Raw genomic sequence first — 24,912 nt, 5'->3', positions numbered from 1 at the left:
GGACGGGGGAGCCTGGTGGGCTGCCCTCTGTGGGGTTGCACAGAGTCGGACACGACTGAAGTGACTTAGCAGCAGCAGCAGCAGCAGCAGGAGCTTCAGAAAGATTTTTTTGAAAGACCTTTCTGATCTGTCGGACAAGATGCTTCTTCTCAGGTTCATGGATGGCTCAGATTAAAATGACTTCTCAAGGTCCACTTGCTAGATGCATATAGAGGCAATAAAACCACACCCTGAATTACAGTGATATTTCCATTGGGTAATGTTGCTTGCTTTGTTACTTGCATCTTTCGTTTAACCATTTAGCTTCTTCTTGATTACCTAATACTGTAAAGCATGGAACAAAAGGGACAAAAGCCTCCGCCCTCTTGGAGCTTGTACTGTCGCATCAGGCTTCCCCACCAGCCTTGATACTGGTACCTGCTGAGATAGTTAACGTTTAAGATCTTCAGTTTTAACATTTCTTAATATACTAAGCAGCTAATTTCAGGACATTTTCTAAATTGTAAATTTTCCTTTTCAATTTTTCTGGGTTTATATCTTAATTTATCAACATTTTATTTTCTACTTCAAAAATCAAAAGCTTTGATTACTTTAAGGCATCCATAAAGTAACTCACTGTAGATGTGTTGGTTTCTCTAGTAAAAATCAAAATATTTTGAGTTGTATCATTGATTTTTTTCAAAAAATTTATATTTTACTTTCATTTATTCCTTGTTTAATTGTTTAAAAAAATTTCATATTGGAGTATATTTGATTAACAGTGTGATTCAGTTGTACAGCAGAGTGATTCAGTTATACATATACATTTGTCATTGATTTTAACCGCCATCCAGCCTATTTATCATATGAACCTGGCCATGGCCTTTGGCCCAAGGCAGTCATATTCTTACCATCATATTTGTGAATATTAATATGATCTGTATTTATGTCTGTCATCTCCACTGTTCAAAATTTAGTTTTATGTTCTTCTCTAATAGATACTTACAGTTCAAAAGATGTCCTTGAAAATTTAACAGACTTTCTGTATCTTCAGACACTGATTTCTGGAATTTTGCATCTTAAAAAATAGTTGTACTATCCCACTTACTGTAGGTAGTCCTGTTCAGACTCACAGAATCGGATTTTGTTTCTGTTATTTTCCCCTCATTCACAAAGTATTAGATATTTATGTCTCTTGCAAAAGACTTTTGTAAAAAAAAGGAAATTGAGAATTTACAGAAGTTCCCTGTTTTTTTCTTTTTTTTCATGTACAGTAGCATCTGCAAGATTGAACCACTAAAGTAATCCTTTATCATTGGAAGAAAGGCGTTTTCTTTCAAATTTTTGAAAATTTGTAAGTAGATTAGGGTGGAAGAATTCACTGATATCATCAAAGGGCTTTTGTTTACTCACTTTTATCCTTCCTATTTTCTGAGCTTCTTTGTATTCATTTGAGTTAAGAATGGAATCCAGTGGATCGTGTTATTTTTAAAGGGTATTGAGTGATTCCTACTGGTCAGTTTTTCTAGCGTTAAAGATTTACTTTTTGTATCTTGTAGCAAGAAACTTGAATTGATTTCTTGGAATTATCCAAAGTATTTATAATTGATCTTGCTCTTTTCTTGCTTGTTCTAAGAATTAAGTAGCTAGAGCATATTGGTTAGTTTATTTGGAAGGGAATGTTAGTTGAATGAAGCCATTGGTCAAATGCTGTAGCACCAAAAGACACTTGTTATTCTAAATGAGTCATCATTTCATATGGGTCACCAGTCTTAGGTTTAAGTGCTTAGCATGTCTTTAAGGAGCTATATGGGTGTGTTTTAAGTTTTTATCTTTTGTTCTTACTGAATCAGCCTATAAAAACATCATAGTAAATACATATTGTCAAGAAATTCTGTCACTGATCTTCATTTCTCAAGAGTTTAAACTCTAGGCTAAGTATCACAAATCAATACCATTTTATTATCCTGTCCAGTTAATACTGAAGGTCAGCTTGAAAATAGGTACAATGTGATTTTAATATAGTGTTGCTTGTAGCAGAGAAAGAATAAGGGAAAAATGAAACCCTTTCTGATTATAGGTTTTGATAGAATCTTGGTGATTTAGTCTGATCCTCAATCTTCTATGAGGCCCAGGGCAACCTCATGACTCCTATGTTCAAATAACATGTCACCAGATGTGCATATTAAAATGCTTTGTGAGTTTTAAAAAGATTTTCACGTTAGCCCTTCTGAAAGAGCCTGTGCCTGGTGGAACTTCAGGTCCCTTCCTGCTCTAAAGGGTTCTGAGTGTGTGTCCATTTTCTGGTTTGGGGCCAGCTTCTTATTGCTTTAAAGCATGGAGCCCATCTTGTTGATTTCTGTTTATCTTTGGGAGCATGCTACAAGAAATGGGTAGCAAGGCCTCAGACGTGCTCTGCTCTGAGCAGGTATGAATGGGTTAGTGCTGTTCTTTACGCACACACAAAAGGCATTTTGGAAGGTTTTCTCTATTTATGCAGCTGGGGAGGCAGACTGGCTCCCTCCCTCTGTAGGGTCTTTGCACATGCTCTACCTTTACCCAAACCGGTTTCTCCCGACCTCGCATGACAACTGTTCCATCTCAGCTCAGTGTTACTTCCCTCTTGAGTTCCATACTGGATCACATTCATCATTATATGCTCTTTTTCCTTCACAGCATTTTTAAGTTCTGTGTAATTACATCTTTCTGTGCATCTTTCTTTGATTCTGTTAGTCCTGTGGACTGTAAGCGCCACATGAGCAGTGACCATATTGCTCTTCTTCATTGCACCCTCTTTGATGCATCTCAGCTTCTGGCATGAAGAACTGCTCAAAAATAATTGTTGGATGAGTCTCCTAAATATGGGATTTGAATCCCTGCTTCTGAGCCAAAGCAGGGTATTAGCATGTAGCTCATTTCAGGTTTCTGTTTTGCTGCAGGGCAGCGTATCTATTTATCTAGTTAAGTCAATTGGTTATATAAAAATTTGAAGCTGAAAGTATAGTGTTTTGTTGTTTGAATTTTTAAAAAATGGTTCATGACAAAATAGCCAAGTCAAAGTCATCACATCAAAATTTGTATCATATCCTCTGCCCGGCCTCCTGTCATTAGTTTTGCCTTATACGCTGCAGAAAGAGGGCTTCCTAGGTGCTACAGTGGTATCGAGTCTACCTGCCAATGCAGGAGACACAAGAGACTCGAGTGTGATCTCCGGGTTGGGAAAATCCCCTGGAGTAGGAAATGGCAACCCACTCCAGGGTTCTTGTCTGAAAATTTTCATGGACAGAGGAGCCTGGCAAGCTGCAGTCCATGGGATCACAAAGAGTCCATGGGGTTGCAAAGACACAACTGAGTGATGGAGCCTGCACACACACTGCACCAAGCCTTCCCAGAGAAGCCCTGTCCAGTATCAGTCACCGAATTAGCAATGGTCATAAAGGTGACATCAAGCCACACCCACTGTTCTGATTTTAGGTTGCTTTTGCGTGTTCATTTGTGTTGTCTCCCACCTCGACTGTAAGGTCCTGTGAGAATGCTGGCCTTGCAGCCTCAGAGGTAACTCATCTCCCTGTCCCCAGGCACCCCTCCACTTCTGCCATGTAATGCGTGGGACTGCACTCTTCCTAAAGCTAGATTCTGGTAAAATGTGTGGAATGGCCAACAGAAAACTGAGACAATAATCTCTATTAATTTGGCAGCCGTTTTCAAATCATTAAGAGTGGTTACTCCTTACTTGCAAGCACAGTTTAGTCTTACTCTTAAAAAAGAGTTTGTGAGAAGCACCAAGGATATTTGTTAAAACAATACAGAGCTGTGTGTGGTGGTGGTTTTGGTGGTTAGTGGTAAGAATGGGACCAGGCACTTTAATTCTACAGAACCAAGATAGTATTCTTGTTCAGTATGATTAAGGCTTTGAGGTGAGGTTGGCAAGTTGGGAGGGCCTTTATTTGCTGCCTAAGTTTTCAGATAAAAATGACTCAAAAAATTTTTTCTTGAATTGAAAGCATCATTGGTCAGATTTGTTCTCAGGCCCTCCTCCTATCACCATACCATCTGCTGTTTCACCATTAAAATGAAGCCATGGGTAAACTGGATTGGGAGGAGGGTAATTCTAAAGGAAGTGGAAATGGGAAATAAAAGTTCGCATCTTTGGGTATCCTAAACTGTTGTGCACAGCCTCAGGGGAGAGAGCGGTTGTTGACAGAAAACATACATGGTCCTCACATGGACAGGGCACTCTGTGCCACAAAGCGAAAGTCCCTGGCTTCTTCCGTGAAGCAGTGAAAATAATGTCTTGTTTGATTTTTATGCTCTAAGATGCCTCTCTATCCTCTGTGTCCTCATCAGTGTTTTCCCTCCCCCTGCTTCTTCCTCTGAAATGCTTTTTCCTGCCTGCTTTTGGTTGAGGCTGCTTCCTTCATGAAGGTGTCCTCTTATTTTCTGATGCAGTTACCTCTGCAGCTGACTTATTTATTTATCTTTGTTTTTAGCTCAGCTCTGAATGGGTTTTGGAAAGTAGAGAAGAAAACACAGTCTACATTTTAGGGGATATTGGACAGCCGGATAAATGCAGGTATGTACATTTGCATATTTAAAAGAAAGACAAAACAGAAAATAGTCTCTGTAAAGAATAATGAAACTGATCTTAAACTTGTAGTACTACCTTACTGTAGCCATTTATTTTTCTATATTGTTAATTTTTCTTCATTCCAAATGTTGCATGTGCTACTTTGGAGATTTTTTTTTTAACTACAGAAGAATGGGAAGTGTAAAGTCAAACTTCCCTCATAACTCCTCCTACATGTTCACCACTGTTAGCAATTTATTGTCTGTTTTTCCAGATTGTAGATATGCAGTACCAGAAGGGTCATAATGTACATACTATCCTTTTTCATTTTGCAGTGTGTCACAGACATCTTTCAGCCATTGGTTCAGATAGCTTTATGTCACCTTAACAGCCTCTTTTGAGGGAGGTCACCATTATCTTCATTACCTCCACCATAGTTTGACCCCAGGGAAATAGCAGGGAGGGAATACAGTTCCACCCATCAACAGAAAATTAGATTAAAGTTTATTGAACATGGTCCTGCCCATCAGAACAAGACCCAGTTTCCCCCTCAGTCTCTCCCATCAGGAAGCTTACATAAGCCTCTTATCCTTCTCCATCAGAGGGCAGACAGAATGAAAACCACAGTCACAAAAAACTAACCCACCTAATCATATTGACCACAGCCTTGTCTAACTTAATGAAACTATGAGCCATGCCGTGTAGGGCCACCCAAGACGGACAAGTCGTGGTGGAGAGTTGTGACAAAATGTGGTTCACTGGAGAAGGGAACAGCAGACCACTTCAGTGTTCTTGCCTTGAGAACCCCATGAACAGTATGAAAAGACAAAAAGAGAGGACACTGAAAGGTGAACTCCCCAGGTCAGTAGGTGCCCAATATGCTACTGGAGATCAGTGGAGAAACAACTCCAGAAAGAATGAAGAGACAGAGCCAAAGCAAAAACAACACCCAGTTCTGGATATGACTGGTGATGGAAGCAAGGTCCAGTGCTGTAAAGAGCAATATTGCATAGGAACCTGGAATGTTAGGTCCATGAATTAAGGCAAATTGGAAGTGGTCAAACAGGAGACGGCAAGAATGAATGTTGACGTTTTAGGAATCAGCAAGCTAAAATGGACTGGAATGGGTGAATTTAACTCAGATGACCATTTATCTCAATACCATCTACTACTGTGGGCAAGAATCCCTTAGAAGAAATGGAGTAGCCATCATAGTCAACAAAAGAGTCTGAAATGCAGTACTTGGATGCAATCTCAAAAACGACAGAATGATCTCTATTAATTTCCAAGGCAAACCATTCAATATCACAATAATCCAAGTCTATGCCCTGACCAGTAATGCTGAAGAAGCTGAAGTTGAACGGTTCTATGAAGATCTACAAGACCTTCTAGAATTAACACTCAAAAAACATGTCCTTTTCATTATAGGGGACTGGAATGCAAAAGTAGGAAGTCAAGAAACACCTAGAGTAACAGGCAAATTTGGCCTTGGAGTATGGAATGAATCAGGGCAAAGGCTAACAGAGTTTTGCCAAGAGAACGCACTAGTCATAGCAAACACCCTCTTCCAACAACACAAGAGAAGACTCTACGCATGGACATCACCAGGTGGTCAACACCAAAATCAGATTGATTATATTCTTTGCAGCCAAAGATGGAGAAGCTCTATACAGTCAGCAAAAACAAGACCAGGAGCTGACTGTGGCTCAGATCATGAACTCCTTATTGCCAAATTCAGACTGAAATTGAAGAAAGTAGGGAAAACCATAGACCATTCAGGTATGACCTAAGTCAAATCCCTTATGATTATACAGTGGAAGTGAGAAATAGATTTAAGGGACTAGATCTGATAGAGTGCCTGATAAACTATGGAATGAGGTTCATGACATTGTACAGGAGACAGGGAGCAAGACCATCCCCAAGAAAAAGAAATTCAAAAAAGCAAAACAGCTGTCTGAGGAGGCCTTGCAAATAGCTATGAAAAGAAGAGAAGCAAAAAGCAAAGGAGAAAAGGAAAGATATACCCATTTGAATGCAGAGTTCCAAAGAATAGTAAGGAGAAATAAGGAAGCCTTTCTCAGTGATCAGTTGAAAGAAATAGACGAAAACAATAGAATGGGAAAGACTAGAGATCTGTTCAAGAAAATTAGAGATGCCAAGGGAACATTTCATGCAAAGATGGGCTCAATAAAAGACAGAAATGGTATGGACCTAACAGAAGCAGAAATATTAAGAGGTGGCAAGAATACACAGAAGAACTGTACAGAAAAAGATCTTCATGACCCAGTTAATCACAATGGTGTGATCACTCCCCTAGAGCCAGACATCCGGAAATGTGAAGTCAAGTGGGCTTAAGGATGCATCTACTACGAACAAAGCTGGTGGAGGTGATGGAATGCCAGCTGAGCTTTTTCAGATCCTAAAAGATGATGCACTCGATATGTCAGCAAATGTGGGAAACTCAGCAGTGGCCACAGGACTGGAAAAGGTCAGTTTTCATTCCAATCCCAAAGAAAGGCAATGCCAAAGAATGCTCAAACTACCGCACAATTGCATTCATCTAACATGCTAGTAAAGTAATTTTCAAAATTCTCCAAGCCAGGCTTCAGCAATACGTGAACCATGAACTTCCAGATGTTCAAGCTGGTTTTAGAAAAGGCAGAAGAACCAGAGATCAAATTGCCAATATTGGCTGGATCATGGAAAAAGCAAGAGAGTTCCAGAAAAACATCTATTTCTGCTTAATTGACCATGCCAAAGCCTTTGACTGTGTGGATCACAACAAACTGGAAAATTCCGAAAGAGATGGGAATACCAGACCACCTGACCTGCTCTTGAGCAACCTATATGCAGGTCAGGAAGCAACAGTTAGAACTGGACATGGAACAACAGACTGGTTCCAAATAGGAAAAGGAGTACGTCAAGGCTGTATATTGTCACCCTGTTTATTTAACTTCTATGCCGAGTACATCATGAGAAACGCTGGGCTGGAGGAAGCACAAGCTAGAATCAAGATTGCTGGGAGAAATATCAATAACCTCAGATATGCAAATGGCACCACCCTTAAGGCAGAAAGTGAAGAGGAACGAAAGAGCCTCTTGATGAAAGAGGAGTGTGAAAAGTTGGCTTAAAGCTCAACATTCAGAAAACTAAGATCATGGCATCTGGTCCTATCACTTCATGGCAAATAAATGGAGAAACAGTGGAAACAGTGGCTGACTTTATTTTTAGGGGGGCTCCAAAATCACTGCGGATGGTGACTGCAGCCATGAAATTAAAAGACGCTTAACTCCTTGGGAGGAAAGTTATGATCAACCTAGACAGCATATTAAAAGCAGAGACATTACTTTGCCAACAAAGGTCCAGCTAGTTAAGGCTGTGGTTTTTCCAGTAGACGTGTATGGATGTGAGAGTTGGACTATAAAGAAAGCTGAGCGCCGAAGAATTGATGCTTTTGAACGGTGGTGTTGGAGGAGACTCTTGCAAGTCCCTTGGACTGCAAGGAGATCCAGCCAGTCCATCCTAAGGGAGATCAGTCCTGAATATGCATTGGAAGGACTGATGTTGAAGCTGAATCTGCAATACTTTGGCCACCTGATGGGAAGAGCTGACTCATTTGAAACGACCTTGATGCTGGGAAAGATTGAAGGCAGGAGGAGAGGGGATGACAGATGATGAGATGGTTGGATGGCATCACCGACTCAATGGACGAAATTTGAGTAAATTCCAGGAGTTGGTGATGAACAGAGAGGCCTGCCGTGCTGCAGTCCATGGGGTCAAAAGAGTCAGACACAACTGAATGACTGAACTGACCTGAACTGAACAGCCTCATAGTATTCCTTTGTGTTGATATTCTTAATTTTGTTTACTGAACCCTCTCCTGTTGGACATTGTATATTCTTTTTCTATTTCAGGTGGTCCCACATCTTCTACATATATAATTATGAATACTTGCCTGATTATATTTTTACAGTAAAAGGATATAACACCATCTTTGAATTCTTCCCCTGCTTTGTTTGTTCAGAGTCTTAAAGAGAAATTTTTTCTTATGTTATGAAGCAGACTTGAGCTACTGTTTTTTCATGTCTTATTTTTCATTGGAGGGTAGAGTTGGAAGCCCAGTGCTGGGTTTTAAAGCTTTCTTGTTTGATAGTTGATCTGAACCTTAAGATCAGTTACAAGCTAATCTTTCTGCCTAGTCTTTGAAAACATTTGATCTTCAGATTTACTTTGGTGATTAAACAAGTAAAACCAAACGCCTCTTAGTTTGTGGCATTGAGGAGTACCTGGTTTGTGTCCTTCCTGTAAGTATCTCTTCACAGGGGCAGCTAATAGACTAAGCACAGGGATTTGATGAAGAGAATTGACAGTGGCCCTCCTTCGGTAACTTGTTTAGGGTCATTCTGCAAGCTCTGTACTAGGCACTGGTGATACAGAGATGGGCGACATAGTCCTTGTCCTTAAGGACCTCACAGCACGTGGGAGTGAGAGAGAGACAGACATGTGAATAAGAGGATCGTAATTCAGTGTGCTCAGTGCAGAGTGGTGAGTTTGAGAGAGGGCATCTAACTCAGGAGATGGGGAGGTGGGATGGAGGTTCAGTCGAGGCTTCCTGCAGGAGGTAATATCCAAGCTGAGTTCTAAAGAAAATTGAAGTTTGCCATGAAAGGGATAAGGTGCGAAGGTACTCCTGGTGGAGGATCAGCCTGAGCAAAGGTAGGAAAATTAGAAAAATTACATTGGTGGTGGGTGGACTAGGGGGTAGGTAATAGGAAGATGGCAGCTTTGTGGATTTCAAGCCTGAAGTAAGAGACTGAGGGTGATGTGAGATGAGTCCCGTGAAGCTAGCTGGCCAGGTGAGGAAAGGCCTCTATTAGGAGCTTAGAGTTGGTCTCTAGATTAATGGGGAGTCTTTAGAGGGTGTGATGTGTGCTTTGGGGGCTAAGTGAAGGTTGGCTTGATAGGCAGGAGGAAGGTAGGAACCTGGGGTCAGAGAAGTTAGTTTGAGGCCTTTGGTGTTGGGGTGAGGGAAGAAAGAACACATAAGGCTTTCTCTAGTTTTCCCCTCTTTTCTCTCTGCACCCAAGATTAAGTTTGCTGAGGTTGGCTCTTTGATTCTAGTTGCTGTCCCCACTAAGGGGGCTCAGGTGAGTAACTTAGTTGCAAACTTCTCACTCTTGGGTTCTGACCTTCGAAAGCAAGGCTTCTCCCTCACATTCTGGTGCCACAGAGTGCTGCCCGTTGACCTCCCCATCTGTGGGGTCAAGGGGCCTGGCTGCGCTCATTAATTCTCGTGAGCTGTCCATGTAGTTTATGAACACGAGTCCGTAGTCCTTGTGTGTGTACTGTCTCAGAGTCAGCCCCGAGTTAGATTCTAGGGGCATGAAGATAAGTAAGGATAGTTAATGCCCTCACTGAGCTTGTCATTTACTGGGCGATAGACATAAAATTAAAAGGCAGTATAATTTGTGCCAGTAGAGCTAGTGGTAGCAGGAATATTATAACATTAACATAAGTGGTTCCAGAATGAGACACATTTTTCAGCTACAACTTATGTGGAAATAGAGAATATAAATTCAGGTCATGTCTAATCACTCTGATTTTTGAGAATATGGTATTACAATAATTTATTCATTAGAGTGCATAATTGATAACCTTCCATGGTTGCTCCTGCTGTAAGCTCCCATGCGTTTGATTTTCAGGGAGGGAAGGAGCAGGAGGGAGGTCCTTATCTAATACCATATCTTTCTACTTGCTTCCCTTCAAAACACTCTTTGACCAACTTTTAGCACCTAGAATGACCATGTAATCTCATTTTCCTTCCACTCCAGTATCTAAACATAAAAGAGGACTGCAGTGCCATGGCTTTCTGTGCTAAAATGAGGAGCTCCAAGAAGGCGGAGATGAATCTGGAGGCCCCTGAGCCGGGGGTGGAGGTGCTCTTCTACCTGTCGGATAGGGAGCCTCTCCGGCTGGGCGGCGGAGAGTACACAGCGGAGGAGCTGTGCATCCGGGCGGCGCAGGAGTGCTGTGAGTACCAGCAGCTGCCCAGGGCCCTAGCAGCGCCTGGTCTCTGCCCCTGGCAGCTCCACCGGGGGGAAAGAGGGGTGGGCTCTGGGGCTCAGCTGTTCTGCCCAGCCTCAGCCACTGAATGGCATTCAACCTTAGGCCGGTGAATTTAATTCTGAGAATTTCACTTTTTACTGTCTTCATTGCAAGGTGACTTACTCCTTCTCTGTCACTAATGGGGTCTAAGAAAATGATGCTTAGTTTTCTAATTTCGCCTGTATCTATGAAATTGGAATAATGTCAGCACTAAATGAATAAAGCACAAAGTTACAAGCTCAGTAAGTACCATCTCTCAGTATGTTAATAGTTTAAATCTTCTGAAAAATGTGATCTGTCCTTATGCTGCCATGGCCTGCCTCTTTTGTGCCTGACACCCTCCTCCCTGCCCCAGCAATATCATGATGCTAAATTGAAGTGAGAAGTTAAGTGTCACTTTGTGGCTTGGTCAGCTTACCAAGTTGTGAAAAGGAAGGACAGTGAAGCTGTGAACAACACAATCCTTTTGCCCTCAGAAGGTGGGAAACCAATCTAACAAAATAAAACCCCTTTCATTATCCTTTAAACTTGGGGTCATTGGCAGTTTTTGCCTACCTGCTTTTAAATGACAGGTAAAGTTAATTGATAGAAACTGAAAGGTCTAATCCACTTGGAGGTTGGTGATGATTGTACAGCTTTGTAAGTATATGAAAATTCATTGAATTATACACTTAAAATGGGTGAACTTTTTGGTATGCAAATTTCAGTAAAGCTGTTTTTAAAAAATCAACTCATTTCATCATGGTGGATTCACTAGCTGTGATGGCAGGTAGCCTGATCCGTGCTTTACTTACATCATCTTTATTCCTCAGAGCAACTCTGAGGATTATTACAATGAGGGTGGTGGGGGGATTGTATGGCTGTTGCCAGAATGAGCTACCTGTCTCAGAGCCAGCCCCGAGTTAGGTTCGTCTAGAAAACCCATTTTCTTTCTGATCTGTCTTTCTGCTTAAAATTCTTTAAATACCAGAGTTCAAATAAAAGGGGAGAGGTTGGTATGACAGCAGCTTTAAAAGTATTTGTAATTATTAATAGCCAAACAACTAGATGTAAATTGGTGGTTCTAAGACATTTTTAAAAAACATTTTCCCCTTTCTCTTAAGATTTGGTTTATGGTGTTTATTCTCTTAGTCAAGTGTTTTGCCATTAGCATAGCAGGTATAAACCTTAGTTTGTTAGCAAGGATCATTTGTGCAGAATTGTCAGCCTGCAGTTAGTGAGAGGTTGAGGAACTGCTGTTACAAGAGGTGAGAGGGAGAGCCTGTGAATCTGAAGACAGATTCAGCCCCTGTATCCTGTTACTTTGAGCTCAGGGTCAGTGTGGGGCATCAGTTTTTAAGCCCAGTCAGTAGACGATGATTATTAGCTTTTGTAACCAGCTCAGGGGATTGTTGCAGAAATTAATATATGAATATGAAATACACAGATTCTTGTAGCTATTATTATTATTATGGTACATGATGTTTTGGGGGCAGTATTCTCATTTTTTACCAATATGCTGCTGCTGCTAAGTCACTTTAGTTGTGTCCAACTCTATGCGACCCCATAGACGGCAGCCCACCAGGCTCCGCCGTCCCTGGGATCCTCCAGGCAAGAACACTGGAGTGGGTTGCCATTTCCTTCTCCAATGCATGAAAGTGAGAAGTGAAAGGGAAGTCGCTCAGTCGTGTCCGACTCTTAGCGACCCCATGGACTGCAGCCCACCAGGCTCCTCTGTCCATGGGATTTTCCAGGCAAGAGTACTGGAGTGGGGTGCCACTGCCTTCTCCATTTTACCAATATAGATAGGACAGATTTTTGTTCTTTTCTCTCTCATTATTTTACCTCCCTCGGTAGCTCTATCTGGGTTTGAATGCCAGTCTTGCATTTTACTAGTTGAACAACCTTGAATCAGACTAAATCTCAGTTTCTTTGTAAAATGGCAGAAATAATACTTAACCACAAGAGGTATTAGGAGAATTAAAAGGTAATAGATGTAGAGTGTGTTAGCCTGATGCCTGGTACTAAGTCCTCAGTAAATGTTGGTACTGCATAGGTATCTTTGATCTTCTTTTTTTAAGTAGTGATATTGTCTGAATGGGACCTGGGATAGAATTGTAGACTTATCTGTTTGATTACAGATAAATTATGCTTCAAATACATGTTTCATATTCAAATATGGATATCTATAAAGAAAAGCTAGGTTTCCAGACCAGTCCACAGAAGCCAGTTTATGAATGAAAATCCGTTGTTTACCTGAAATATAGTCCTAGTAATACTGGATCCAAAAGCCATTCACCATAGTTTCCAAGGGAAAATGCTCTTTGAAGTTTAGCTCCGTCTTCTCTGCTACGTGCAGTAGTGTAACTCTGAAGAAGTAACTCCCAAATAATTTGAGAAACAGAAGTTGAGGTATTCAGCAGAAGCATGAAGAAGTCAAGAAACCTGTAACTTCTTAGTGTGTGCATAGGAGAGAGTCCCTGCCTAGGTGGCCAGGGTCTGTGGGGGCCCCAGTCAGTGTCTGTCTGTCTCCACGTATCTGAGCTGAGAATCAAGTGCCAGCTACCTCATGTCCCGCCCGCCCTCCTGGTTTTGGTTTGCCATACAAGTTCATTGTATCTTTGTTTGAGGCCTGACCACACATGAAAATATCAACAATAATTGATTATTTGTAATCATTCTCCAACCTTCTCCCACACTTTTAGATTACAGGTGTGTGTAATTTTAATCATGGGCTCAGAAGTTGAGTGAAAAGGTACTTTCCTGGCTTCATCATCTCCCTAATCGCTTCCAACATCCTTGCATCAAAGGAGGTAGTTAGTTGAATAGGGAGGCAAGGGAGCATTTGTAGGGAGGCAAGGCCACCTGTTGTCAACAGTTATGCTCTTGCTAGTTGGCTACTAGTAAAAAATACTTAAGTAACTATACAGAGTACTTTCAAAGTGTATTAACCATTAATGGTAATAGATTTTAATCACTTTGGTTATTTATTCCAACACACATTTCACATGCTACTGCCAGGAACATATTTGCATGTTTAATGTGTAATCAGAGTATGTTAGAACTGTTTAAACACTCTGTAGGAGATAGATCAAGGATTTCTTAAATTCTAAGAGTGCTTCTCACTGTGATTAGCAAGGTGAAAAACAGGTGGAGTCTGGGACTCTCTCAGATGGCCTTTTTTTCTTTGAAGCAGAATTTGGTAAGACTGCCACAGACACTGTAGTGAGAAATATTATTAGACTTTTATTTTTAAATGGTTTTTTACCATTTAAATGGTTTGCCAGGTGCTATAGTCCATATTCCTGGGGAGCCATAATTTTTTATTATTATGTTTAAAACTGCCTGATTGTGCATGGTTCAAGTTGTATTTAGCTCCAAGAGGATGCAAATACGACCTGGATTCTTTTTGAATGAGAGAATTGCCGGTCTTTACGTATGTGGTGCTTTGAAAAAAGATGGCCAGATCTACTGTCTTTAATTTTCTGATCCATTCTTTACTTTTCCCTAGGTATCTCTCCTCTGTGTCACAACCTCTTTGCCCTGTATGATGAGAACACCAAGCTCTGGTATGCTCCGAATCGCACCATCACCGTCGATGACAAAACATCACTCCGGCTCCACTACCGGATGAGGTATGGGTGCCGGCCAGTCTGTCTCGTGCAGTGACGCCCGATGGTTAGCCTGGAGGCCCAAGTCACTTAGCAAGGGGCAGTGTAGTCATTTTTGTAATCTGTAAGTTTTGTATTTGCTTGCTATGAGAAAAGACTTCTTCAGTATTTGGAAAATAATTCAGGATAAGTTGGATCACCTTCCTCTGTTGCATTTTAGAAAAGAAATCATTAAAAAGCAGAGGGCATTTTGAATAGAATTAGTACCTTACAGCAGAGTTTTTCATTCAGCGGATTATGGTTATGAGTTTAATTTAGAGAGTTATGACCAGAAATTTTTTTAGAAAGAGAGATGGATGAGAATAGATAATATCAGCATATGTACATAACCTAAGAATATTATTTTTAGATATGTAGTTTGAGATTAATCTGTATGTTCTAGGTCATGGTATAATAAAATGTTTCCTAATATATAATCTGTATGTTCTAGGTCTTGGTATAATAAAATGTTTCTTAATACATTATCTATATGTTTTAGCTCATTGTGTAATAAGATATTTCTTACTAGATAGCTTGAAAAACACTGCCTGAAGTGGAAACCTAGAAATCCTAGCTTGGTCTTGTTCTAAAGCGGTGGGTGTTTCAATCCACTGCCTAAGGACTTTGGTCTAGTGGGGCTATAGTTTTTCTTCTAGTGAATATTTTATCTTTCCTCCCATATTGTAGACTTTGTTAAGTGTCACATAGTCTCCTAAAGTGGCATAGTCAGTACTTCATCACTATAATCTCTTGAGTTTATAAACATGTTTGATCTGTATGTTGAATTAGAAGTGTGTTTATGAGATACTAGTTAACCACAAGCTTCCCTTTAGCTCAGTTGGTAAAGAATCTGCCTGCAATACAGGAGACGTGGATTCGATTCCTGGGTTGGGAAGATTGTCTGGAGAAGGAAATGGCAACCCACTCCAGTATTCTTGCTTGGAGAATCCCATGGACAAAGGAACCTGGAGGGCTATAGTCCATGGGGGTCACAAGAATCAGACACGACTTAGCAACTAAACCACCTACCACCAGTTAACCACAGGTTCACACGTGTATTTAACAGTGAAGCTGATAAATAGGGTGAATTCTTTTTGAAAAGAATCTTAACGGTACCTAGAGGGGGTTAAGTCAGTGAGTTGGCTCAGGTGCTACTGGAATGCAGGTTCGTGTAGAACAGCCTGGGGATCTCAGAGGCTCTCCACAGTACCTTAACTGCTATTTCCATTGAAGGGTCAGTAGAGTTATTACCATTCTGCAGTGGCTGGGTGTTTTTCTCAGTGGAAGCTGAACCAGATGTACATTCTTTGATAATCATCCTGGGCTGATTTTCTCCTCCCTTCTTACTCACCCTTGGTCTCACCTTGAGAGGTGTGTGTCATGAGAGATTTCATACCTCAGGTTTAGGGAAATGTTCATCCCACCCAGCTGAGCCTTCTGGCTAACTTTGGATTTATTTTTCAGAGTGTAATCCTGTTTCTGTGGCCTGGGGGTTGGCTCTGCAACCCAACATCGAAACATGTATTTGTCTGGGAAGGAGGCTTGTCACTCAGTTCTAGTTCTTTCCCTCTAGGTATTTAGACTCAGATTCTAGAATGGTAGAATATGGGACTTGGAAGGGACCTGAGTTTGCCTGATTCAGCTCTTCCTATTTTTTAGGGGGAAACTGATGTCCAAAAAACACAAGTGAGTTACTCAAAGTTACATACATAGTGACTGGTCTTGTTAGCACTAGAATCCTCTTGGTTGGTCATGTGAATGCCTCATGATGAAAAGCTGTCTTTGACAGCTCCCCATTTCTGTTGGGAATTCCCAGGTGGTGCTAGTGGTAAAGACACCCACCCCAACCCCCCATCGCCAGTGCAGGCAATGTAAGAGACCCAAGTTTGATCCCTGGCTTGAGAAGATTCCCTGGAGAATGAAATGGCAACCTGCTCCAGTATTCGTGCCTGGAGAATCCCATGGACAGAGGAACCTGGTGGGCAACAGATCATGGGGTCTCACAGAGTTGGATACACACACAGACGTTCCCGTTAGCTGCCAGGAAGTTCATGGCTGCCTCATTTTCGGCACCTTGGCTTTGTACCTGACATTGCGCTTCAACAGGATATTGCCTTGTTACCACAAACTCTTTGAACTTGGACAGATCCCACCCTAAGCTAAAACATTTGCATTACAACAAACTATATAATTTTGAAACCTCATCATCTCACCACTAAAGAAGGTGTAATATGAAAATAAATATTGCTGACTATTTCAGGGGAATCCTAGCTCTATTTGGGGTAGTATTTTTGTACTTTAATTATAGTGTTCTGCTTTTAGATAATTTTTTAGCTATTGTTTTATGATTTATCTTAATATAAGGCAAATATATTCTTTATTCCTTTTAAGAAACTCTAAATGAATTCCACTATCCATTAGTCAGGTTCTATAGAAACCTAAAGAGAATTTGTTCTATATAATATCTGTACATTAGCTTAGACTATGTAATCATCTGTAGTATAATTTTCTCAAAAACTTACAAGGAAGGCATATCTCTCATTGGTGGGTCTGTCTGTCTGATGATCCCTTCCTCCCTCCTTCCTTCCTGCAGTATTCTTCCACATCGTTCTGCAAAGGAATATAGTCCATTATCATATTACATTTATTTAGGTCATCCTTAATTTTTTTCCATTAGCATGTTGTAATATCAGGAATTGGTGGCCCAGGTTTGATAATTAATTTTGAAAGGAGTGTACAATTTCTGTCTTGAGGGTGCTTACTGGTTTAGTCTTATTAGCGATTAGGTAGATGTTGATTTTTTTTTTTCTTGAAACATTTCCATTGTTACACTAATTTATATATTTTTCTTGAAGTATAGTCAGTTTGTAATTTGTTTCATATGTATAGCATAATGATTCAATATGTTTTTTAACAGATTTACTACTTTACTTTTTGGTTGTGGGGGGTCTGTGTCACTGCACGCAGGCTTTCTCTAGCGGTGAGCAGGGGCTGCTCTTTGTGGTGGTGTGCAGGCTTCACTGGGGGGTCTGCGTCGCTGCACACAGGCTTTCTCTAGCAGTGAGCGGGGGCTGCTCTTTGTGGTGGTGTGCGGGCTTCACACTGCAGCGGCTTCTCTTGTGCAGTGTTGGCTCTAGTCTCTCGGGCTTCAGCAGTTGCGGCCTGAGCGCTCAGTGGTTGAGGCTCCTGGGCTCTTAGAGTAAAGGCCCAGTACTTGTGGCCCACAGGCTTAGTTGCTCCATGGCATGTAGAATCTTCCCAGACCAGGGATCGAACTGGTGTCCCTTGCATTGCAAGGTGGAGTCTTGACCATTGGACTACTGGGGAAGCCCTGAGATTCAGTATTTTTTATTTAAAGTTATTACAAAATAATGGCTGTATTGCCCTGTGCCATACAATATATCCTTGTTGCTTATGGAAGATGTTGATTTCGGCAGTCACTAATCTAAAGGTTTTTTTCATTTTAGTGTCTTATTATATAGAGAGCTATCAGTCTCTACCTATAGGCAATTTCCAGAGATCCAGCCTTGTTTTGGGCTCCCTTCAGCCTTTCTGTAGTGAAGACATTGTACATTGCCTTATCTTGTTGAACATCTTACCAAAAGGCTTCCAAGGCAAGGCTGGTTTCATAGCACTCAAAGACGGCAGCCTTGGGAAATGTCCTTGTCCAGTCCCAAGGCGGTATGCTGGGTGCGTGGCTCTTTATCATAGAGACTCAGCGGGGATGTGGGAAATTCGTGGTTCTTGCTGGTTCAGGGAAAAGTGAAATCGCTTAGTCGTGTCCAACTCTTTGCGACCCTATGGACTGTAACCTACTAGGCTTCTCCGTCCATGGGATTTTCCAGGCAAGAATACTGGAGTGGGTTGCCATTTCCTTCTCCAGGGGATCTTCCGGACCCAGGGATCGAACCAGGGTCTCCTGCCTTGCAGGCAAACGCTTTAACCTCTGAGCCACCAGGGAAGCCCAACTGTCATCAATTTTGCTCTTTCAGACAGCTTCCTCCACCCTTGACATCCCTTTACCTCATTATCCCAGGTAATCTTCCATGCGTGCTGCATGCTAAGTCTCTTCAAAGAGTCATGTCCGACTCTTTACTACCCCATGGACTGGGGCCTGCCAGGCTCCACGTGAGAATGCTGGAGTTGGTTGCTATGCCCTCCTCCAGGGGACCTTCCTGGCACAGGAATTGAACCCTCATCTCCTGATGTCTCCTGCACTGGCAGGCAGGTTCGTTACCACCAGCGCCAACTGGGAAGCCCGGAAGGGAAAATGGTAGTTGTCAGATGTGTCCAACTCTTTCCGACCCCGTGGACTATAGCCTGCCAGGATCCTCGGTCCGCGGGAGTTTGCAGGCGAGAATACTGGAGTGGGTTGCCATTTCCTTTTCCAGGGGTCTTCCGGACCCAGGGCTTACACCCGCATCTCCTGCACTCGCAGGTGGATTCCTTCCCACTGCACTACCTGGGAATCGTATCTCTTTGTGAGAGGCCTGCTTTGAGCCTTTGTGTATGGAGTGCTTGGCGCATAATTAGCACTTGGAAGCTCTTAAGTTACTCTCTTCATCATCCCATTTAGACCTCTCACCTGTCTCCTCCCAGGCAGGACCCCCCAGAACTTATAATAGATCACTAGCTTATTGTATGTATGATGGGAATGCTCCATTTTGGTTTTCCCTCAGTGGTCCGAGGAGTCTGCCATGGCCTTGTCCCTCTTTTTCTGCCCCAGCTTCAGATTTCCTGCTTAGCTGCTGGAGCTGGTTCACCTGTTACTTTATGTCTGCCCAGGGCAGCCAATCCTAGAGGAGTCCTCCTGGCCTGTGCTCTGTTCTGCCCTTGAAGAGCAGGCTTCTCAGCCTGGGGGCAGCATGGATGCCAGCCTCTTGGGCAGCTGAGAGCTACAGGCTTCTACTTTCACATAGGAGGGTATAGATGGGGACAGTCCTGTAGCTGCAGTTTATGCTACATGTGGACTCTGTAGATATATGGCTTTTTTTGCCTGAGAGAGAGATGCCAAAGGCCACAGTCAAGTTATTAGTCACTTTGGTAAGTTGCATAAAAGATGGGTTATATAGAATCACTGGAAAGTTGTAAAATGTTGATTTTACCTTTAAAGTAACTTCTTACCCATCCCTCCCATTTTAATGACTACTTCTTGAATTAGGTCATTCATTTGCTGTTCATACATCCAACAAACATGTATTAAGCACCTGTTCTGTGCCAGGCACTGTGGATTTAGTGATGAGCAGGACAGCTGAGGCCTCTGCCCCACGAAGCTCACGGCGTTGCCCAGGTGGTTGCCGCAGGAACCTGTTGTCTCTTGGCCTCTCTCATTTCAGTCCATCTTCCAGGGGGATCCTACCTCATGTCAGTTTGGCTCGCGTGGTTTTCCTCTGCCTTCTGTGCCTGGTCCAGACTCCATAGCCTGCCTGGTGTTTGTTTATTCTAGTCCCAACTCCCTTCCCAACCCTTTACCCTTCCCTGCCACTGCCCCTGACAGTGGGGGCAATTTCTCCGTCCTTGGACCTCCATTGTACCTTACCTGAGATTCTCATGTTTAAGAAAAACTTAGCTATGAGGCACAATGCCTAGGATTCACAGTGTTGTTAGATCCCCGCAGAAGTGTTTTAATTTCGTTTTAGTTAAGAAAAAAAGTAATCCAGCCTGAATTATATTCATCTTTATACCACCACAGTTGTTATATTTATATTTACCTTTAATAAGGTACTGCTACTTTGACATTACTGTTGCATTTGACTGATTGCCTCTAGAAAGGGGATTCACAGCAGGCAGGGGCTGTGCCTGAGAACCCCTTGCCTTCCAGAGCCTGGCCGGGCCCTGCATGCCCCAGGTTCTGCCAGGACAGCTCTCTGACGGGTACCTGGGTTTAATGGCAGCTCCTTTTGAGGAGGAGATTTTATTTGTTCCTTCCTTATGCTGTCATGGTTTTTCCTCAGCACATGGGCCTGTCAAGGGAGAGAGACCCAGGGACCTGCTGAGTCTGTAACCGAAAGCTGTCCTGGATCAGTTTGGCTTATTCACCTTCATACCTTCCAGAATTCCGTAGAGAAAATAAGTAGTGGAGAAAACAGGCTCTTGGTCTTAGGTCACCTCCTCTCTTGGAACCTCAGTTTCCTCCTCTATAGAATGGAAGCGGCGAAACATAACTTGTACAGTTACTGTGAACATTAAGTAGCATATATGAAGTGTTCATTAGGCCAGGGCACTGCAGCTGATGCTTGAAATAGTGTGCATGTATTTCTTCTGTTTTAAAACTTCGTTCACTGTAAGATAAAGTGTCAGTAACAGCAATCTGAGAAATAGGAAACACTGCTATATTAACTGTATGACTTAACTGTGTGATTAAGCTAGATTTCAGAAATATTAAACTGAATGAAGTAGGTCTTAGATTCAAGGTAGGCTGGCATCACTAAAGGTGGAGCGAGTGGCTGGGCTAACATCTAGTTCTAGTCAGCAGTGTTTAGGAAGACACAGTGGAAGGTCAAAGGTGCTATCTCCATGATCTTAAGGAAGTCACCTTATCTCCTTGAGTCATAGGCGAGGTTCTGGCAGGACGCTCTTCACAGAGTGCTAGTAAGAATGAAAGAAAAGGACCTTATAAACAGTGAAGTGCTTACCCAGGTCTATCTGTTTGCTTACTTCCTCAGGGAAGTTTAGCCTGCGGCACTGATCACCCTGGGTAGAACCAGGACACCGCTCCCATGCACACCAAGGTCCTCTTTCCCATGATTAACCTTCATCTTCCTGCCTCTCAGGTTCTATTTCACCAACTGGCATGGGACCAATGACAACGAACAGTCAGTATGGCGACATTCTCCAAAGAAGCAGAAAAATGGCTATGAGAAAAAAAAAGTTCCAGATGCAACACCTCTCCTTGACGCCAGCTCACTGGAGTATCTGTTTGCTCAGGTAAGACGTTTGGGCCCAGGGGAGCCTGGAGTTTGTGGAGTGGGTGAGACATGGCAGGGGTCAGATTCCCTGGCACAGCTGACCATGGTGGCCGCTTAGATGCTTTATGACCTGTTCTGTGGGTTGTTCTCGTCAGCCCTGGACTTACTCCCAGTGAGAGGAAGGGAAGGCAGTTCAGCATCCAGTGGGGGCTGGTTATCCCACTTGTGGGCCTTTCCCCATCCCTTTTCCCCCCAACCCCATTTACTTCCTCTCTGTGGTGCCTCCTGCGCCAAGAGCAGAGGGGAGCTCTAAGTGAGGGAAGGTGTCATTGAGCAGGGTTGGTCATGAAGGTGCTTCTCAGCAGTCACAGAGGGCAAGGAGGTAGCTGCTCTGAGTCATAGCGGTGGTGAGTGGAATGGTTAGACACTAGAGAAAAGCCAGGAAGTGAAGTTCAAGTCACCCGAATTATATTAACCTGAGATAACTAGCATTTTTGTTTGTGTGCTTCCTGATTTTATCATCCAGATATGTACCATGCACTTGAGGTATCTGAAAATATCTTATTCTGAGTGTCTGTGTACTTTTGGCTAAGCTACTGTCTTGTGGTGAGCAAAACAGACATAGTCTCTGCAAGCCCCAGATATTTAATTGAGTTGGACAAACGAAACAAGCAGATAAAATGATACATAGATAATACACAAGGAATTGTGAAAAGTTCTATGAACGAAAAAGCGTTTGTCGTAAGGAATATGGGGAGGGAGGTTTGAATGGGGAGAGCTCATTTAAATAGTATAATCAGAGGTCTCTCCAAAGAGGTGGCATTTGTACTGAACCCTGAAGAATAAAAAAGTGTCTACATTTCTCAGGGAGGGGTAGGGAAAGCATTTCTTTGGAGAGGAGCAGTTTTTCAAAAGCAGCACTGCTGACACTTTGGGCTGGATAATTCTTTGCTGTAAGGCACTGGGCACTGTGGAATATTTATGCACACCCTGGCCTCCCCGCTCCTTGGGTGCCAAGTAGCATCAGCGTTGTGGCAGTTGAGGTGGACGGAAATGGATGGATCTGCGATTAATTTTGGAGATAGACTTGATATGATTTGCTGTGAAGTTGGATGTGGAAGGTTGAGGGTATTGGAAGCATCGAAGATAATTTTGAGATTTCTGTTTTGGGCAGTGTCTGACAGATATTGGAGTGATTCCCTGCATAGGAAAGAGTGGACACAGCAGATTGGAGAAGGGGGGATGGAAACCAGGAGCTCTCTTTCAGAGATACCTATGAGATATGTAAGTGGAGATTCCTGGTAGGAAGTTGAGTATGATACTGGAATCCAGAGGAAAAGCCAGCCTTCATTTAACTAGTCATTGGTTCTAAACCTTTTTCTTTTTGTTTTTCCCTGTTACACTATCACTGTTACAAAACAGCCTCAAACATATTTCTGAGTATGTGTTCTGCGTATTATTTCCTTAGGATATAGTTTTTCACATTTGGGTTTTGTGTCACAGTCGTCATCTGCTCTATAGCTTTAGTTATTGATTGCACTTTCCATACCATATCTGAGGAGTGGCCTCAGAGACTGCAGAGAAGTGAAACAGCACAGCCCTGGGCAGACACTGTGTGGAAAAAGTAAAGTGAACTGGCCATTTTCACACTGGCCTTTTTGAATCCAGCCTCCCAGTTTTACACATATTCGTGTCTGAGATTAATTCTTTTACCTTTTTGGAAGAGAAAGTGTAAAGAAAGAGTGCCCCATACTTCAGGAGTGAGTATGAGATTAGAATCTGACATTTCAGAGCTTCAGGAATGAATTACTTGAGGTAGCTGTACAGTGATGTTTACAGAAAATCACAGCCAGACAAAACAGTTTCGAATTTTGTTCTCATTCACATACACTGCTGGCAGAGATGATTGTTGTTGGTCCTCAGTAATTTATAGAAGTGGTCAGTGTCCTGTTCTTGCTGACAGAAACCAGAAGTCCTGCCTTGAAAAAAGGAGAGCGGCAGTGGTGAGAACCCTTCATCCAAAACCCATTAAAGTTGCTTCAGAGAAAGCGAGTGTCTTCCTGATGTAGGACCACCACCCCAGATTTCATGTCTGCCTCTTTCCAAGCTGGAGAAAGGCTAACAGTCCCTTCCTGAGAGCTTGGTCTGCTTGCAGTCGGTGAGCAGAGACTGAGTGTGACGGTGGCTCTGTGGTGCAGAGCCGCAGCCCTGTAGTCGCATCTGGTCTGATACCCACTGCCCTCCACCCCTCACCACATGCGCACACTCGGGAGGTCCCTGGTGCCCACAGGGCTGTTATACTTGTCTTTGGTTTTGGTAACTACTTGAGGTTATATATTTCCATTTGTTCTTCTTTCTCTTCTGGAGTCTCCATGAGATCAGGGATGTGGTTTGGTCTGCTGCTAGCACCTTGAATAATATCTGGCTCATAATTAGTTCTTGTTAGTCAATAATTACCAACAGAGTGAGTGATGTTATTTACCCTTTGGGTGCCTTAGATTCCTCATCTGTTAGGCAGGGTTGGTGATGTTAGCATCCCCGATAGGGCTGTCGTAAAGAGTAAATGAAATAGTGAATGAGGAACCGCGCGCAGTGCCTAGCACTCAGGGCAGGGCTTAATAAAGGGGACTGAGCAGCGACGGTGGCATCATTGCTCTGTACAAGACAGGTAGGTATTGGCCACTGCTTTTTAGTTTTCATTTTTGTTTTCTGAAGCCCTCATGGACTCTTGGAATGTGTGGCATACCTCCATGAGTGAAGGGTTGTATTTTGAGGATACATTTCACTATTAGGAACTTCAACAGCAGAGGTTGAAAAAACTCACGTGTGGTCATAACCCAGTGTAGAATCTGGATTCCTTCTCCTTTCTGTCAATCTACATCAGGAGGGAGGTGGGTGCTCAGTTCATTGTGGAGCTAACAAATGATCAAACCCCAGCCAGCTGTCACCTCCCATGCCCTGGTGCAGTCCAAGCCTAGTACATGCTACTTTTTACCATCACTTCCATGGGAAGCCCTGTGGAGGGGCTTATTGACTTTTAAAGGAATGAATTAGCCTGGGGAGAACATTTCCCAGGCCCTTTCATGCCCAACTGTTGAGAAAGAGGTGCCAGGGAAACTCTAAATCTCATTAGTCTCATTGCTGTACTGTATTTTGGGTAGCACTTCCCTGTGTGGGGAACCTTCCTCCTAAGATCAGAAATGTGGGTGGATGCTTAAAACTTAAGTGGTGATTCATTTCTTCTCATCTTTGCTCCAAAGGGACAGTATGATTTGGTCAAATGCCTGGCTCCCATTCGAGACCCCAAGACGGAGCAGGATGGGCATGACATTGAGAACGAGTGTCTGGGGATGGCCGTGCTGGCCATCTCCCACTATGCCATGATGAAGAAGGTGCAATTGCCAGAACTCCCCAAGGACATCAGGTAAACCTTCCTGCTGGCTGAAAAACTGATTGTGGGGATGGTGTTATTTTTATACATTCTCATACACCTCAGTTGTTGGCTGACTACTGCTTTCTGCAGAATCCAACTTTTTTTAAGAATATATATAATAAAAGGTAGTACAATTATAATTGTGTCCTGAATTTGAATGTTGGCTGATGACCTCAGAAATTTGTACTAGGGTGAAAGTTCTGGGCTGGGTCGCCAGTCAAATGAGTGGCCCACATGCCCGTCCCCTTGCTCTCTGCCCATGCTGGGCATTGGCATCTGTCCCTGCACTTT

General features: G+C 42.7%; 1 protein-coding gene across 2 annotated transcripts in view; it reads left to right on the top strand.

Moving 5' to 3' along the window:
* The window catches only part of JAK1 (Janus kinase 1), a 148,336-nt gene that overhangs the window by 86,746 nt on the left and 36,678 nt on the right, over window positions 1–24,912 (top strand). For both annotated transcript variants that reach the window (XM_018045131.1, XM_018045134.1), the window contains exons 2-6: window positions 4,470–4,552; window positions 10,378–10,576; window positions 14,142–14,265; window positions 21,054–21,207; window positions 24,449–24,612. In XM_018045131.1, the coding sequence (XP_017900620.1) occupies window positions 4,547–4,552; window positions 10,378–10,576; window positions 14,142–14,265; window positions 21,054–21,207; window positions 24,449–24,612 (647 nt within the window). In that variant the 5' untranslated portion in view covers window positions 4,470–4,546. The remainder of the gene's footprint in view (window positions 1–4,469; window positions 4,553–10,377; window positions 10,577–14,141; window positions 14,266–21,053; window positions 21,208–24,448; window positions 24,613–24,912) is intronic.

This window comes from Capra hircus, chromosome 3 (assembly GCF_001704415.2).
Source record: "Capra hircus breed San Clemente chromosome 3, ASM170441v1, whole genome shotgun sequence".
In the NCBI taxonomy this organism is placed as follows: domain Eukaryota; kingdom Metazoa; phylum Chordata; class Mammalia; order Artiodactyla; family Bovidae; genus Capra; species Capra hircus.
This window is presented reverse-complemented; position numbering and strand designations above follow the sequence as displayed.